Raw genomic sequence first — 17922 nt, forward strand, 5'->3', positions numbered from 1 at the left:
AGTGCTTTGACAAGCTTGTAGAGCAACACGTGCAGCTTTGATCTGATTCCCCTGCCTGTTGAGTGACATGACATGTGTTACAGAACTGCTATGAACACAAAAGGAAATTGATTTTCTATAGCTGGGCTAAGTTTAGATCCAAAAATGTAGTATCAGGAAAAGTTCAGAGCTCAGGTTCAAATAAATCCTTCTCAGTAAAGGTGTGGAGAACTTCATCATGGTGTTTAGAATAAAGGCGCCAAGGTTAGAGAATGATTATGGTCAGAAATGCAAACATTTGCTTTACATTGGAAATGGTAAATGAAGAGTGGCCGCCAATCCATCCACCCCAACCTCCTCCCTGTGCTGATTTTGACACTCTGTAATAGACATGGGGCATAAAGTAAATTAAGAACTACACTCTGCATAACTCAGTGGAAATATGGTACAGGTTACAATGAATAATATGAAAAATTCTATCTATACTATATATACATATATATCAAGATGTATATAAGTCTATCTCCGGCCATTTGTCTAATCTGTTTCAACACTGCACAGGTCAGCGATGAAACAGACTGGACTGGAATTATCTTGTGAGCTAGACTGAGATCATTTGCTAGTGAAAATATTACAGCTACTAGAGGTTTAGCTTTGTCATGCTACAGTATCATTTTTCGGGTCTCTCTTTTTTAATGGAATATCTGGAATTGTGCGAACGCTTATTATTTATCTATTCATTGCCTTTACAGTGTTAAGTACTCATAGTGTTACTTAAGATGGTACTTTTATGGATTGTTTATACACTACTCTGTGTTTAATCATTGGTTATTATTAAGCTCTGGCTCTCTTCCACAGTGTGTTTTTGTCCCGGCTCCGTGCCCTCTGAGCTGCAGAAGGTTTCCTCCTAATAAAAGAGTTTTTCCTTCCCACTTTCCCAACATCTTTACCTTACAATATAAAGCACCTTGAGACAGCCGTCTCAAGACGCCACATAAATACATTTGGATTGAACTTAATGGGTGTTTGACTGTTGTTAATATATTTCTTTTGTGCCTTACAGAATTAGCAAAAATGAAAAAAATGTTCAACAAAAAAAAAATGTATGCAAATAAAAGCACCCACACGCAGCCTGGTGTCACCCTCTGCTCTGGAGGGACCAGCAGAGCGTCGCGAGTTTATGGGATTTGTAGTGTTTCTATGTGGCAGAGCATGGCATAAACACAACATTGGCAGCATTCTTAACACGATGGGTTAATCTCCTGTATATGCAGGTCGTGGTTTTGTATGTGTGTGTGCTGCTGAAGTGTATTCACAAACAAATTTGTATGCAGCCTTATCAGATGTTTAAAACATGGCCACAGGCATGCTGGGTAGAGATGTTTATGCTCTTGACAAGTCTGAACTCTTTTGTATACACAGACAGGCAAAGGCTTGAGTGTCTTTGTGTGTGTGTGGTAACAGCTGAAAAACAGTGTGTTTGTTATTGTTGAGCGTGTGTTTGTGTAATGGTTGGACTATGTGAAGGAGTGTAAAATTTACTGTATATGTTAATGTACTGTATACATTCACGCAAATGGTAACTCTCTGAGTGAGTTACTTAGTTTACTCTAAGTGTGCTCTGTTTACACAAAGAGCGGAGACGAGTAACCTAAGCAGAGACAAGTGCCAACCTCACGCTGTCCCACTGTTACCATATGTCAAACTGCGTGTCTCAGATTTACACCTTTTTTCTTTTCCTAACAAATACCTAATCCCCTAAGGGCCGAGCAGGAAACACAGTGGCTTCATAAGAAAGAGAGTCTCAGATGATCTGCTCGAAAACAGGGTGGTGCAGTGAAAGCACGCCGGGCTCGTAACTCATGGATCAAAACATTTCTTTGTTAACTGTTTGTCTTGGCAGTTGATTAGAGATTTCAAACACTCGAGGAACTCCATTAGCAATTTAGTGTTCTTTGGGTAAACTCTCCCTTCCAAGAACACCCATGAATTTCAAACTCCAAGCCTCTAATTTTTAATGCAGACTTTTCACAAAAACCTTGCAGTCTCAAGAGTATTAGGTTTGTGGGCTGAAGTCAGGGCCAAGGAGGAGCCAGTTTTCTGCAGAGGAGTGTTTCACACTCAATACAAGCCCACTTCTTTTATGATGGTGGAAATTAGATAAAGGAAGCAAGTTCTAGCTCTCATTCGGTTTCCTCAGGAATCCAAACATCTGTCCGTGGCTCAAGGATCTTCATCTGGACTGTTATTGCAGACACACCCATGTTAGATGACATTTAATGAAGACCCAAAGCCATGGCCTCTGTAATTCATTGGCAGCAGAAATTCAAAAATATTATTTATTCAACAATTAATTTCACTTTGTTTATGCAGCACACTGCGAGGTTTATGTGTGCTAAATGTGCAGTAAAAACAAAACCGATTTGCTTCATCCTCCTACGCCTTCCTTTTTTTAAAACCTCACCATGCTTTCCTCTTTCTACCATCCACCCTTTCCTTTTCATAACTTCCAATCAAAATATGAAATGACTAATTCTGAGCTGTATGGGCAGAGGCAACTTTAAAGAACATAATCCCACCCGCCCGCCACAGAGGACTAAAGGTGAAGTAGGAGTACATGAATATTAAGTTTCTACTCAAATAAAATAGGGAGCTTAATTTGTAAAAGGCATCCTCTACATAGTTTCTGTACTCTCCACCACCAAATTATAATGGTAAAGATAGAGATACCCTGGTGCAAGCATCGGACCTACTGCTACATCCCCTACTGTGCGGGGAGCTAGCAGTAGCAATGAATTAACAGGCTGTATCATCAACTGCAGTTATTTACTAAAGCTTTCTACTGAGGCACAGTAACATCGATGTTGAAATGTTGATGTCTTCTATGAATAAATAAAGATTTCTGTAGTAAAATATTTAAATCGCTAATATTGTAGCTCCGATCTCAGCTAAACATAATTTCCTTAGAGAATAAAGTATTCTGATTCTGATGAATCAACCCAGTTACTGTGGTGGTGTCTTTTAATGATGTTTTAAAGCTTGCTGATTGCCCATTAACATTAATGCCACCGTTTTTTAAGAGAAACTCAGAGTTGTGCATCTGCACATCTGTGAGCGACAAATTCACAACGGCAGCGTCCAAGTTCACAAATTCAGCATCTCGCACCTCTCACAGACCTGCTGCTGCACGCACCCACACTCAGAGCTGACCGGAGCACTCTGATGTGAAAATCCTCGATAACGAATAAACCCATTGCAACGAATGTTGCCGTGGTAACCAAGACTGAGGCACGAAGACAAACCCAAGGTGACCGACAGGGCTGTTGGTCACCGTGGTAACAGTGGAGCTATGAAGGCATTTACTGAGGCAGTGGTTTTTAAGTTTCCTTAAGTGTCTGCGAACTCACATGAAACACACACACACACACACACACACACAGGCTGAGTGCCTGAACTCAATTCCTCTTTTATGAAACATTCAGGGACAGACCTTCAGCTGTACGACCAGCGGTTAAGACCTGTCGGATGTGATTTTGTTTTAGCTTTAATGTGATGCGTTTTGCCTTTTGATGCTTTCATGTGTGTACTCACGGAGCTGGTCGAAATGTGTCTGTAAGCCATCTGGTCCTGGGACTGAACAGACCATTCGAGCCTTCTGGAAAGTGCTCCACTTATTAACTAAACTCCTCTGGCCTCCGATGTCGTTCTACATGAACATTACAAAGAACTGAATTAGATCTGCTATGATTACAGAAGTAGCAAACATACAAACATTGCATATTTAAGCTGGCAAAAAAATTCATGCACACACAGTAACAAATGGCATGAAGCTCGCCACGCTGCCAAGACTGCTTGCAATTATGGACAATGACTCCCACCCCCTCCATAACACACAATGTGAAGAGCAGTTTCAGCAACAGGTTCCTTTAACCTCACTGTCTGAGGGACGTTACAGGAGGTCGTTCCTTCCCGCTGCTATCGGGCTCTTTAATTCATCCACTTGGGTCAGATCACACATGTGGAACAGAATTAATCACACCTCACCGCACCCTGTCACTTTTGTACATGATGACATATATTTGAGCACATGCTTTTCCTTTGATATTTATACCTATATCTCTATATTTATCTATTTATCTTAATATTTATCTATCAATATCTCTGTTTCTACACTCTTTTTAAACAAGTGTTTGATGTTTATTGTATATTTGCTGCTATGACAACTCAATTTCCCTCTGGGCTTTATAAAGTCTCTTTGATTCTAACAAAGCCATGAATGTGCAAACATGTCCACACAGAAAACACACACAACAGTGGAAGACGCAGTGATTGTGACAAACATAAACAGTCCCTCATACATTTCAGTGATACACAGATACACAGTTGCCTGCTCTAACACACACACTGACCAAACAGCACGTACATACCATCCCATGGAGGTAAACGTGTTTATGTAAGCTACATGCAGACGTGTTCTGATGAGTGTCCAAACTGCACAAACCCTATCTATGCCAAACAAACATGTCGCATACCTTGCACACACGTGCCACTCTGGAGTAGAGCACCTTCCCAGCAGCACCTTCCGCCTCCTGAGCGCGCTCGGTGAAGAACACGTAAACCTTATCATCTTCTGGATTATCAGTTTCAGACAACGGCGCTACCCGCACAAACTGGGCATCTGGAGGAAAGTACCACAGACACACACACACACAGGCAAATTATAAGAAATCAAATGTAATACAGTCCTACACTGATACAAATGTAATTTGCAGCGCAAGGAATAGAGAAAGAGCAAAGGGCTGATTAGGGAGAAGTCGAGTTTCCAAACAGCAGGGAGTCAGTATATATCGCCTTGTTATCAGCAGCAGACGTCGATACACAGGAGCCTGATAAAACACCAACCGGGTGTGCAGGAGATGATTTTAGAGATGCTCAAAGATATTCAGTCTACTTCAGAAAATTCAGTTCACAAAGTACACACACTGAATGTGCTGCACACGTTAACCGTGACTTGTGATGTTTTCTTGGCGGAGAATTTGACAAAATTTTGTGTTTTAGTGATTGTGTTATCGTAAGGAGCACATTCTCAACTAACTTCTAATGTCAGACGCAGTTCTGAGTTGTTCAACACAAAGGTAGACTTCAAAAAGGAAGTGGTGCTTTTCTGCTCTTACCCTGCAGCCAGGTGGAATCGTACTGCTCAGTGCGGATGACACGACGGTTGCCAAGACTACGGAAAAAGGCAGAGTCCCGGCTCATGAAGTCTGAGGTGATGCCGGCATACAGCTCTCCATCTACACAGAATACACAACAGTATTCTCATCAGTAGTCATTGAAAGACATCCAAGTCATGGCTCTTCTGTTTTAGACATCCTCTAGAAATTATATATAACTTCCACAGTTTGATGAGTTTTATAACAGCAAAGCATCACTTTTGCTACAAACACAACCCCATTTTCCATCTAGTTTTTCTTTGATAAAACACCTAATCATGCACATTTAGATGATTCCTTTCCACCTAACGGTTATATTTTGTTGTAGAGAAAATAAAGTGCATGATGGTGCGTGTACTGTTTATTAAAGGTGAGGTTTAAAGAAACAGTCAACTTACCAACGACTGCAGAGGCCGTTTTCTGGAATGGATCGTAGGGACATTTGCCTTTCCCGCACTCTGTCTGGCCGTAGGAGAGAGTCTGATGCTCTGACTGTCAAAGAAATCACAGACGTCACTCACACAGAAAGAAGACAGATCACAAAGCTGTCCTAATTTATATTGCAATCTCAAGTAGTTTATCCACTGATGCAGCAAATCATCCAGAAGCATCATAGTGGCGGTTCAGGTGGTAGAGCGAGTCGTCAAACAATCAGAAGGTGGATTAATCCCGACCTCCACCTGTCCGTGTGTCAGAGCATCCTCAGGCAGGATACTGAACCCCGAGTTGCGCCTGATGTCACTGTCAGTTTTATTTCTACAGCACGTGTAAACAACAAAGTAGACCAAAGTGCTTTACAAGATAAAACCACAGATCAATATAATAAATACAGCAGAATAAAACACAAAACAAACAAAATGAATAAATATAATATGAATTATTATTATGAACTAAAACAAAGACAATGCAACATAAAAAACCTACACACATGCATAAAAAGTACCAGTGCATGTAGCACCATTTCAGCGAGCCCAACTACCCTGCCACACATGCACTCAGTGAGCACCTAACTGAGGGTAATCGGGCTAAGTGGAGGGATTTTAAAATGTGTGAAGCTCAATGTTAAACCAGTCAGCACCATCGGCACCTCTAAGAACCATGTCTGAACCTCTGCTCTGATCTTACATGGTCTTTCATGGGATTAACTGTTCTCTGACACACACACACACACACACACACACACACACACACACACACACACACACACACACACAACTAAGTGAGATGAGTGAGAAACTTCAGAACCGGCAGCCTATTTCTGGGAAAAAACGATAACCCACATGTGTCATTATGATGAGAAATTACACACCGACAACAGCAGGCAGGTTTGACCTCTACAGTTACATTCACCATCCATTGCATTTGACATACAAATGTCAAATAACATATCTAAGGTGTCTGGTAGCCCACACAGTGCAGCATCAGTGACGAAAGGAAATTTGACATATCACAAGGTGAACCCTGGGGGATATGTGGGCATAGGGGCAGACACCACATGATATTTCAGCTGCTCGTAGGCATGCTTATGGGGGCTGGAACTCGAAGTCTGAAAACAGACATATTGGTGGGTGGTAAGAAAATCAAGGCATCCAATACATATATTTCTATTTTTTAATGCAGACAGCCCTCAAAACCTGGATAAATGAGTAGAGCATCAGTGACGAACGTTAATTTGACATATCGCAGACTGAACACTGCATCCACGGGCAGCACTGCAGTTAACATCAAAGTGCTGCTTGTATAAAATTGCAGAGAATGGCCCAACTGATTCTGATTTTGGACCAAAATGGAAAGAGTAATCTATGTGACTTTGAAAGAAGAGGTAACTGTTGTTGGGGGGCAGATGGCTTCAGCCACAAAAATTGCTCGAGTGGCTGCTGTTTCAGAAGGATAAGTGACTAAAGTGGCATAAATGTGGGAACTACATCAGCAGACAGTTTGGAAATTACAGTTGACTGCACACGTGATGACCATGATGGTTCTGCATTAGTGTGATAGGTAAAGAAAAATGTGAGGAACAAAAAGAGGAGCTTCTTCAGATTTCAAGGAGAGGGATTTGATAGCAGGGCTTCAGCGAATATCGGGTTTTGATGGTCTGCTTCATTTTTACCAGACCAGAAAGCTAGCAGTCTTTTAAACACAACCCATTCTTCAGCTTTATTATTTTTAGGAGCAGCAGATTTAAGTCTGGTAGAGCTGACGCCTCTACAGATACCATTTTTTTATCCAGCAAAGTCGCAAAAGAAAATAAAAATACATATTTTGCACCAGCATACATTACCTGTATAGTGTATGTAATTGTGTCTGTAGCATTACCTGATGGAAGACGCTGGTGGCTATGAAAGCGCAGCGGGGGTTGAAGGCCCCGGTGCCGCACACATACAGGTGAGTCTGGTTAAAAGGCTGCAGAACACGCAGGAAGTTCGCACACTCCAGCTGGACAGAGAGAAACAGGGACCATAAAGTGAGGAATAATGGATGACACACATTATTTTGCACTGATGCTTAACTGTTTTCTATTACTTGTTTGAATATCAAACAATATGACTTGCACTTATTAAACTCTGGCTCAACTGACAAATTTTCACACCTTTCATCTTGAGCTTATTGTGAAGTCAAGAAGCAAAAAAGTAGTCCTAAAACTTCAGATGTGACCGACTGTTCAGCACGCCCCACCAGACGTCTGCCAGTACTTGGATCAACTGAATCTTGATATGCCTGCCTGCATGAAAACTGTCTTGTTTGTTTACAGTTCCCAAATGAATAAGATACATTCAGCTTTAGTTCTGCCCTTGATGGTAATCTATCATCCTACTGTATTGCTTTATTGCTTCATAACTCTAGACAGTTCTTGTAAGGTATTATCAAACGGCAGTAGGGAGTAGAGAAAGGATGAAAACGGCTGATGTGGTTTGACACCGATTCATATCTGCACGCAAATGTGTCCGAATGTAATTCTTTTCCCCGCGTTGCTTAAGTCAGGGTAACGCGGTTACTTACCCAATCTTAGCGAAGTTTGCGTGTGCATCTGCGAGTGTGCGTTTGATTACCTCTGGATCCTTCCCAGCCATGAGACATTCTTGGACGCGGTCCGGACTGGCTGGCCAATACAGCTACAGAAAGAAGAGAGGGGGAGAGAAAAAAGAGAGGGACAAAGAGATTTCAGAAATGTTTTTATTGCTCACTCTACATTTCCGATAAAGGGCTTCGGGGGATTGGCAGGTGCTTTATGAGGGAGCGTGGCAGGGATAGTCAACAGAACATGACTAATCTAGAAGAAAGAAGGAAATGATTTTCATACCTCTTAACTCCAAACAGATAACAGTCAGCTTTAGGGAGGAGAAAAGAAAAAGCCAACTGGCAGCATTGCTGACTTCTGATAATGAGCCAAACTGCCAGAGCAGAGTACATGACTACAAGCATGACTAACTGACATACAATCCTGGCCATGCCTACACACTGTGAATGTGCACTGCAATGCAGCTATTATCACTCATCTAAATAACTAAATGACTCTTGATTAAAATTATACATGGCTGACAGTATTTATTCTGACTTTAAACCCTAAACATCGTGCTATTATTTGATTTGTGCAGTTATAACATGATGTTATTATGTTATCTTGCATCAACAGAACAACTGAAGCAGCCACTGTAAAGGGTCCAAGATGAACCAAACGGGATTCTGGCTCCACAATTTCCTCTCTGTTGTGGTCACAGTTAGTTTCTTCTTTAACCAGTAGTTCTTATTGGACACGACAGGCTCTAAGACAGGGAATCAAACTTTCGGTGACCGAGTTCCAATTCAGGAAGTTAATGACTTAGGCCACATTAACCTGTGTCAGCGCAGCAGTTCTCAGACTTTTTCTGAAGATCAAAAAAGCTCATGACCCATGCCCCACATTTTTTATGATAACAATCATAAAGACTCCATGTTGGATTTTACTTAAACAAAGATGAACGTTATCAGTGCAGCAGCATCAGCAAAGCCTTTATGAAGTTCCCTAAACACCCCCCCAATATTTTTCTCACAGACCTGTAGTCTGCTAAGATGACTAAAAGAAGAATAGCTCTCATAGTCTCATCCTTTGCTGTTATATCATGATATGAACCGGAGATGAATGAAATACAGTCGTGCATTCCTTTCCTGCATCGTGTGGGCTGCCATAAAGCCCACACGATGGATTTTGAAGACCCTGGCTCAGAGGAAGATATATGGTATTTACTTCACTTTGTATGTGAGCTCTTTGATAAGGGCTTCAAGAAGAAAATTAATGACATTGCTCCAAAAAAAAATCTTTCCACACTGTGTAATGCACAAATGAGAGAGATCTGTGCCTTTTGTGAAGAGTCAGAGAATAATCGAGATCCACATGTCGACGTCTCTTTTTTTTCCCCGTTGTTGTTGTTTAAGCTGTGAGAATCAGTGTGGTGTAATAAACCCCTCAGGTTGCTAAGTTTTTTTCTTTGGGTCTGTTTAGGTTTGGTTGTGTGAGGTCATCCTGGGTTCAGGTAAGATGATCACACATGAAAAGGTACATTTGTAACGTGAAAAATGGATGACTTCACCATTTAACAAACTAAAGCAATCAGAGAAGTGTTTGTCTTGCACTTGTTAGCTTAATCACATTAAACCACACTGTTTGCTTCAGTGTAAACTTAATCAGCGTATAATAAAAACTCTATAATGGAGAATGCTTTCATGTAAAGCCAGTAAGGGAGGAAACAACAGAGGCTGGGATGGTGTGCAGTGAGGGAGAGAGTGCGAGAGCGAGAATGAGGTGAGCCTTAGTGTCAAATGGCTTCAACATGACTAATCTAAATATTTCCCTGAGACAGTCATTCCCCTGGAGAGCAGAACGGTGAGACCGAGATGTAATCGATACAGTAAGCGAATGTCTGCACTTGTCGCTAAGTACGTGATACACAAACTGCTGTTCAGGTGTCAGAAGTAAATTCAAGACCTCAACTTCACACTGCATTAGGAAGTAAATGTGTATATAAATTGTAACAAGTGCACTTTATTAATTAAAAAAACACATCTGTGCACTGATTGTAGTTTTTATCTCTCTTTTTTGTATTTGGGGTGAATGAAGATGTGAAGAAGTGACAGGAGATTGTAGAAAGTGATTAATGACAAATGGCGGTGGTTTCAGGAAACAATTTCTGGATGTACACTAATTGTTCCACGATGCAGTCATTCCCACAGAGGCTGGTGCGGGGCTGAGACCATCAGATTAGATTAGAGACCACAGACCCCGTTTATCTCCGAATACCACACACTGACAGGAACACGGACCACCACTAAGGGAGTCTCAACAGGTAAAGACTGCGGTTAATGGGATTTTACCCCTCTGTGAAAAACATGCTGGTTGTCAGTTTATACGAAACAGAAGATGTAAATGTGGGTTTTTGTAAAAAGGGAACATATTTTAAAAAGTAAAAGGAACAAGGGGGGAAAAAGCTAGAAAAAAATTTAAATTTCTGTACTTTTGGAGTCGTTTTCAGAGCCGAGAGAAGATTCAAAACAGAGAAAATGAAAGGAGAGAAGAACAAATACTGTAAGCAAACAAAAAGCCGCAAACAAACATTTAAACCCCTGGTGACCCTTTGTGTTACAGCAGCTGCAAGCTGTTGACTCACACAGAAAGAATGGCCTGAGTATTTTTTTTTTCCCCCGATCAAAGAAAAATGTGATTTAAATGTTATAATAAATTATAAGATCGTCTCTCTAAGCCACACTGATTTTTATATAGCAGAAAAACCGCACGTCCACTGTGCATAAGTGTGGGTAAAGTCGGGAGGAGATAAATAAAAACAGGATCCAGATTGTCTCAGGCAACATTGATAAGAAGCTCTGAGAAAATAAACAGAAATGTTGAGAACATGGCACTGAGTGATTTTAACACTGGGGGGGGGGACTGCACACAGGCTGGAAAGGTACAAACAGCCTATAAATACTGGATGTACAAATATGTAACTTAACAGCCCGCACAGAGCTGAGTTATGATTTGACTGTGACTATCTATCCTTATGCTGGCTGACTGCCTGACTGAGTGGGTGGCTGGCCAGCGCAACTGATGGCTGTCTGTCGGTTTCGCTGGTTGTTTTTTATTCTGCTCTTCTACCTGTTTGGCTCTCTGACAGCTTGCATGCACGTCTGACTGATGAGGGTATTGATTTGATCCGGCTGGGCAGGGTTAAGAAAGCCAGCACTGTTCTGTGTCCTTGCTGTGACCCGGAACTCTACCTGACTGGCTGTCTCGATACCGTGCTAAAGCTGCAGAATGAAACTAGATACTGTAACAAAACGTCCACATCTAACAGCCACCACGAAGGAGCGCCGCGTCTCGCAGCAAGTCTTGGGTTGGTCGGAATATTATTGTGGCACTTCCACATTCCTGTGTATTGCTTATGTGCTGGGCAGAGTCTTCGTTTGACTAAGCTTCACTTTACTGATATGTGAAAAAGCTAATCAAATCAAATATTGACCCGCTCACTAGTGTATAAAATCTAGAGATGCGCTTGTGCAGTCTTTGCAAACCAAAAATATGTTGTGCGGCTGACCTCGTGCAGTCGTTTTTCATCTAAAGTTTAGCTGTTCTCGTCTGAAGCATAATACCTCCGTATTGGTGCCAACAGAGGCAATCGTGCCTTTGAGCAGTAAATGTGGAAAGCAGAGGAAGTTAGGATGTAAGAAACGTGCATAAAATAATTGTGGCTTGAATGGAATCCATTACAGTCCTATCTGTATGTGTCTTCTTTTTTAAAGTTTTCTCCCCCCTTCTTTTTTTAAAGCGTAGCCCCTTCTTTAAGTGTACATTCCCAACTTCTGTACTTTTTCCATTTACCAATTGCTAAACTAAATAATACTAAGTGATCAGGCCAAAAAAAATCACCTTCTGCTCAAAAGGTGGAGACATTTTTATCAAATATGGAAAGCTTGGCTGCCAAGGAGAAAGCTGAATAGAGGTGGAAATGTGGCACAGCCTCTTTCTGCTTTTTGAACACTGTTTCTGTCTCCATGCTAAATCGAAATGAATGGTAAGTGAATTGTTTGTTCAGCTAAGAACCACAAAACAGGGTCAGAGGAAGAAAAGCGGAGCTTTTGTGCAGCACAAGTAAGGAATTTGACAAAGATAAGAGATTAGAGGGGATATTAGAAGGGTGTGACTTTCCTCTTAAACCATCAGCAATTAGCCCTATTAAGTCTCTGACACATCAGCTATCTCATCTGCTGTCATCTGACTGTGTGTTTTATGTGTGTATTTTGTGTTACATCTCTTGAGTCTACCTTTCCTTAAATGGTAAGCAAATGTGTGCTCGCGTCCTGCGGTTCTAACCTTGCGTGGGTTTTGCGTTATGTCATCCATACTGGTAGACAGAAGGCCATCTTTCATGGCCACATAAAGGCGTCTCCTGTCTTCATCGGGCAGCAGGGAGTGCAGGTCTCCCGCCATCAGGGGTAGCGTGAGCAGCCGGCCATTCTGGATCAGCTCTGAGAAGAAGAAAAAAGAAGAGAAAAAACACAAAATAAGGGTCTCCATTCTTATCAGTTTTTAAAAATATTCAAGGGAATCTGGAACAAAAATGGCATTAAACTGAAAGAAATCTGTTGTTTGCAATAAAAATCTAATCTTTGTCTTATTCATTAGGCATTACTGTATATGAAGAAGTGTTTTCCACCATAGAAAAGGTCCAACAGCCTCCGTGCTTTTTACAGTTTTACTAATAAATGACAAATAGCTTTTAAGTTTTTGCAGACATGTCTGTAAACCGCTGATGACCAATGTGCTAGCAAACAAAGCAATCTCGAGGAGAATTTCATACAGCACTGTCTCTGCAACCATTTTCACACTAGCGACTGCCAGAAACCACTTGCAACCATTTGGGGAATATAAATTTTTTTCCTCCCAACTGGTGGTTGTTGGATGGTCACTGACAAATCTAAAGGCCAGTGTGACTGGGGCGAATAAAATATACCTTCCAGTACTTTGATACGCGGGTTTTTCCATTCGCAGTTTGGTTGCAATTGTGTAAAAATCAACAATAAATGCAGGTTTTCAAAGTAACAGACTGTGAGAATTAATAAACCTAACTATGACGCAAATTTTGTCTTAACAGATCATCACTCGGATCATCTTTGAGATAAAGTGACGTGTTGCGCAAAGACACAGACTGTCCCACGCCTGCAGCGCCAATCACAAACGGAACTGGCAGTTGTTTGTTTTGCTGCCTCATTTTTTCTTACCAGGTTGGTCACTATGTTCAAACACAGAATACTGAAATGTATCTCTCGTGAATAAACAAACGTAGACAAACAATACTTACACATCTCTAGACAGACTGGATGATAACAACCGGATCTGAAACCTCAGATAATGAGAGCACAGATTGCTTTTTTTAATGATTGCACCATGTAAACTATGAGAACTATGGTGCGGGGAGATCGACTGATTTCAGAACAAGGACAGAAACTGCATGTCTGTCTGTCTCGTGCTAACTTTCATATTTTATCTGCCACGTCTTCTTCTGTAGATCGGATTTGGCAAAACTAAAGCATAAACATATAGGCTTTACAGCAGCACCAGACATGGCTTCACACATTGGCAGCTCTATATAGCAGTGAGGGGTAGAAAGAGCTTATAAAAGTGGTTCAAACTTTAAAAACAGTAATAGCTAACTGCATACTCTTATTTATCAACCAGGCTCTCCTGCAATGCTTTAAATTGAACTGAGAAGGGATGCACAAAAGCAAATTTCCAAGCTAAATCTTCAAACCGAACCCAAAGACAGATTGGTATATATGGAAAAAGAACAATTCAACTTGCATTTGTCTCGTTGGCAGAGAGCACGACTTTATTAAAACCATCATGCATAACTTTGGATTGTTTGAGCTGTAAGCGTATATGTGGTGCAGTTGGTGAACCACAGCATTTTTTCTTTCTTCAAGCAGTTTAATCTGACCTAACATTGCGCATTGAGATGCATTATACACAACAGCTGTATTTCCACTCAAAGCAGGGGTTTGGGGGGAGCAAAATAATAGTCGCTGTAGTGGGAAAAAAAAACTTCCTAAAAAGTTGGTAGATCCCGTGGGAAATTACCTGATGGAGGCACGGTTAATATATTGTTTCCTAGTGTGGCAGGAGTGTGAATTTGCATTCATAGTTTTGCTACCAATGTAAACTAACTTTGTACAAAGCAAATGCAGAGTTATAACAGGAAGCTAACTGAATTTTTATTCTGTTTGTACAGACACGGTCTCGATCAGATTTCAGTGTAATCTGATAAAGCTGAAACCTGTTTAACCTTTTTGTCCATTTTGCCAATTTGTGCCAATCTCAAGTTTGAGCAAGCAAGCAAACGCTGTTTTGTAGAGCTCGAAAATGAGAAGGAGGACAGAAAAAGCAAGTGACAGAAGGCAAAAATCCCCGAAACTGTCATACTGCATAAAGGACAATGCATAACATTCAAAGACAAAGAAGTGATAAGCAGCAAACTGGGGCCAAAGGTATTTGTCACAGCTGAAGTTAACACTTGTTTGTTCAGGTAACAAAAAGAGTGTTTAAATCTGGTGATACTAACTAGCCACAGTGAGCTGCTGAAAAGTTTTCGTTTAAGTTTATTTCCTCTTTGTTCAGATTGACGAGCTGCAGAAATGCAAATAGCTGAACAAAAGTCTCAGTTTGCACTATAATTCAAACAACTTCACTTTCATTAAGCAGCTCTAAAGTGCAGCTTCAAAGAAAACTTTGCATTTAGGCTAGATTTTGAAGTGGAAGAGTCCTCTACAGGTATTCTGAGCAGCTTTCAGATCAACCTTTGGTACACAAACCAGGGAAATTACATATTTAGCCTGATGTGGAAATGCCTGTGAATTTCCCAGACGGGGCCAAACAATGTGGCTGGGTGATGTCTATGCTATTTGGCCCAGCCTAATGCCAGTACTGACAGAAACACTTGGAAACACCTATTAACTGTATAATACCCTAAAACCAGCATAAATCAAATCATTTGCAATAAAACAGATAGCAAACTGTTGAGCACAGAAGGTGAAATTCCTTAAGAATGAGAGCCCCAGTGTTGCATAGAGGAAGCATTCTGTAGGGCTGACTGTAAGTGGGTGGCTCAGTTAAGGTGCCTTAAATGCTAACATTCATGCAATACAGCTGCTACTTATACTGAACATTGCAGCTCCCATAGATGTGGGTTTTCTCACTGCTGTTAAGCAGGCTTTGGAAAAGTCTTCAGAAGCACACATGTGCAGTCTGAAGTTCCTGTTCAACCATTTCTTGATGTGTTTTTAACTGCTAACAGGCAACAAAGAGTGTGCAAGTCCATCACGCTCAAGTAATTTTACAGAAACTCGAATCAGATATATTTGGGCCATGTCCAAATTCATCAAAATGGCTAACACGGCGGAATGACAGGTTCCCACAACTGTGTCCAATTAAGAAGTGTCCTGCTGTTAGCCCGTGTGACTTTTGTTCCCAGTTGGCGTGCACAGTCAACTGTCGACTTTCTTGACAAATTCAAGCAAGCAAATATTTGTTCCCTTTTTGAAACGGCGACTATTAACGGAGCTGATCAGCAAAGGATTGCACACATTTGACCTTCACTGCTATCGTGCCAGGAAAAAGTCCAAGCTGTCCAAAAAAGATCAAAACTACAGTTTGCCAAAACCAGGTCTGCTGGAAGATTTTGGTCTGAATAGATGAATCTAAGATTATCAGGCCACAGAATCAGCAGACGTTTTTTAAACAAGCATCGCACACAAATTGTAAAGTGTGTTAGAGGGGAAATTTTTTGGGATGCTTCACCGCCACCGGGACTTGGCAGCTTGCAGTCATTAATTCAGCTGTGATAACAGGATAGAATAATGTGAGGTCATCTGTCCAAAAGTTTAAACTCAATCAAAATCAGGCCTTTCAACAGAATAGGAGCACAAGCCGATCGGCCATAAAGGTTTATGGAATGGCCTCTTCAAAGCCCAGATTTGAATCATACTGACATTTTGTGGGAGGATTTAAAATCAAATTGAAAAACCTACTTGCAGCTGAAGGAATTCTGACATCAGAGTTATGCAAAACGCCACACAAGAAGTAAGCAGAAAATGCTAGCCTTTGAATCCAAAGAGTAGCACATGAGAACCCTCCAGAATACTCCAGTTGTTAATATATTTGTTGTGTTCTTTCCAAATATATTTTCTATAAGTGCATCTGGCTGTTGGACAAAGAAATAAAATGTTTTTGCATAAAAAGGTATTTGTTGTAATGTTGTGTTCACTGTGTTACCACCTGAGACCTGTGACGTTCAAAGTGCAGTGAAACCCTGAAATAAAAGTGAGAGGGTAAAACAGCAAAGGTGAGGAAGAGGGAGGGGAGACGGGAGAAGAGCGACAGCGAGGAGGGAAGATGAGAAAAATGACACGGCAAAGTGACAGCAAGATGAAAACGGTCTGATGGGTGGAGACAGTTCGGAAATGAAAATGAGAAAAATGTCAAAACACAACACGATGACAGACAGTTGAGAAAAGGAGGGGGCGGGATGAGGTAAAAGGGCAGGAACAGAAATCCTGGTCTGGGAAATTAACAAATACTGATGGGTAATGATGACGAGGACGGTTGATGAGAGCAGTTGAAAAAGTGTGCCTGTAAAAATAATACTGCAATGATGTGGCGGGGCAAATGATGGACGTATGGAAGGATTGAGGAAGAAGTGGAATCAGGGGAGAAAGCAGGACTGGGTGGGGGAAGAGAGAAGCCGTAAGCGTGACAGAAAACTATGCAATAAAAAAGTGAAAAATGATGGATAAATAAGTAGATAGAAGGGGAGAACCGCAAAAAGGCAAGATGGGAAACAGCAACACTGCTATGATGACAAGATGAAAAATGGTGATTGGATGGATGACAGGTGGGGGAAAGAGCAGGGAAGACAGTGACTGTGGGAGAAAAGAGGAAAACAATGGCAAGAAGGATGAAAAATACAGACAAGAGAAAAAGGCAAAGAACAGGTGATGAGGAAAAAGAGAAGGAGAAGGAGGAGGTGACAGAAGGAATGCAAGAAAAATGCTGAAGACAGAAATGAGAGGAAGCACAACATGCTGACAGTCAGGCAAAAAAACACAAGAGATGGATGAGCAGAAAGGAAATTAGGGTAGAAAAAGAGAAGAAGACATGACTCAATGGAAATGGGAAGATAATGCGAAGCAGAGAGCGAGCCGCGGTAGGAGAGGAATGGCCTTGCACACTAAAGGTAGATAGCAGAAACTTATACTTGAGCTCAGTGTGAAATCTCCCCGGGTACTTTGTTAATATTCAGCAAACGGTCAGAGAGGTAAATTGTTTTGCTTCACACTGATCTGAGCTTCATTAATCCCAGAAGGAGCATCAGAAACACAAAGAGTGCAACACAATCGGGACTTTTAGTTTGGTGTGCTCAAAGTGTTTGACGTAGTTGCTGCTGACAAAAGATGCAGACGAAAGTCCTTACAAAGCCTTGACCAAGGTTATAGTAATAGCTGACTCCCACCTAACCCACCACCTCCATCTTAACAACAGATTTCAATTCAATTCAATTCAGTTTTATCTATAAAGTTCCAATTCACAACAACAGTCTCCTCATGGTGCTTCATAGTTTTCATAACTAAAAACTACAACAATCAGACAAACCCCTATGAGCAAGCCCTTGGCAAGACCGAGAAGGAAAAACTCCCTTTTAACAGGAAG

General features: G+C 41.2%; 1 protein-coding gene across 3 annotated transcripts in view; it reads right to left on the minus strand.

Moving 5' to 3' along the window:
* Window positions 1-17922, minus strand: part of sema3h (sema domain, immunoglobulin domain (Ig), short basic domain, secreted, (semaphorin) 3H) — a 53653-nt gene that overhangs the window by 20845 nt on the left and 14886 nt on the right. For all 3 annotated transcript variants that reach the window (XM_085259538.1, XM_085259539.1, XM_085259537.1), the window contains 7 exons: window positions 12535-12689; window positions 8243-8305; window positions 7509-7628; window positions 5591-5684; window positions 5154-5273; window positions 4512-4657; window positions 3571-3685 (listed from right to left, as the gene is read on the minus strand). In XM_085259538.1, the coding sequence (XP_085115664.1) occupies window positions 3571-3685; window positions 4512-4657; window positions 5154-5273; window positions 5591-5684; window positions 7509-7628; window positions 8243-8305; window positions 12535-12689 (813 nt within the window). The remainder of the gene's footprint in view (window positions 1-3570; window positions 3686-4511; window positions 4658-5153; window positions 5274-5590; window positions 5685-7508; window positions 7629-8242; window positions 8306-12534; window positions 12690-17922) is intronic.

Source organism: Mchenga conophoros, linkage group LG20 (assembly GCF_057382185.1).
Source record: "Mchenga conophoros isolate Kocher_MC1m ecotype Shallow Benthic linkage group LG20, M_conophoros_male_GT1.1, whole genome shotgun sequence".
Classification (NCBI taxonomy): domain Eukaryota; kingdom Metazoa; phylum Chordata; class Actinopteri; order Cichliformes; family Cichlidae; genus Mchenga; species Mchenga conophoros.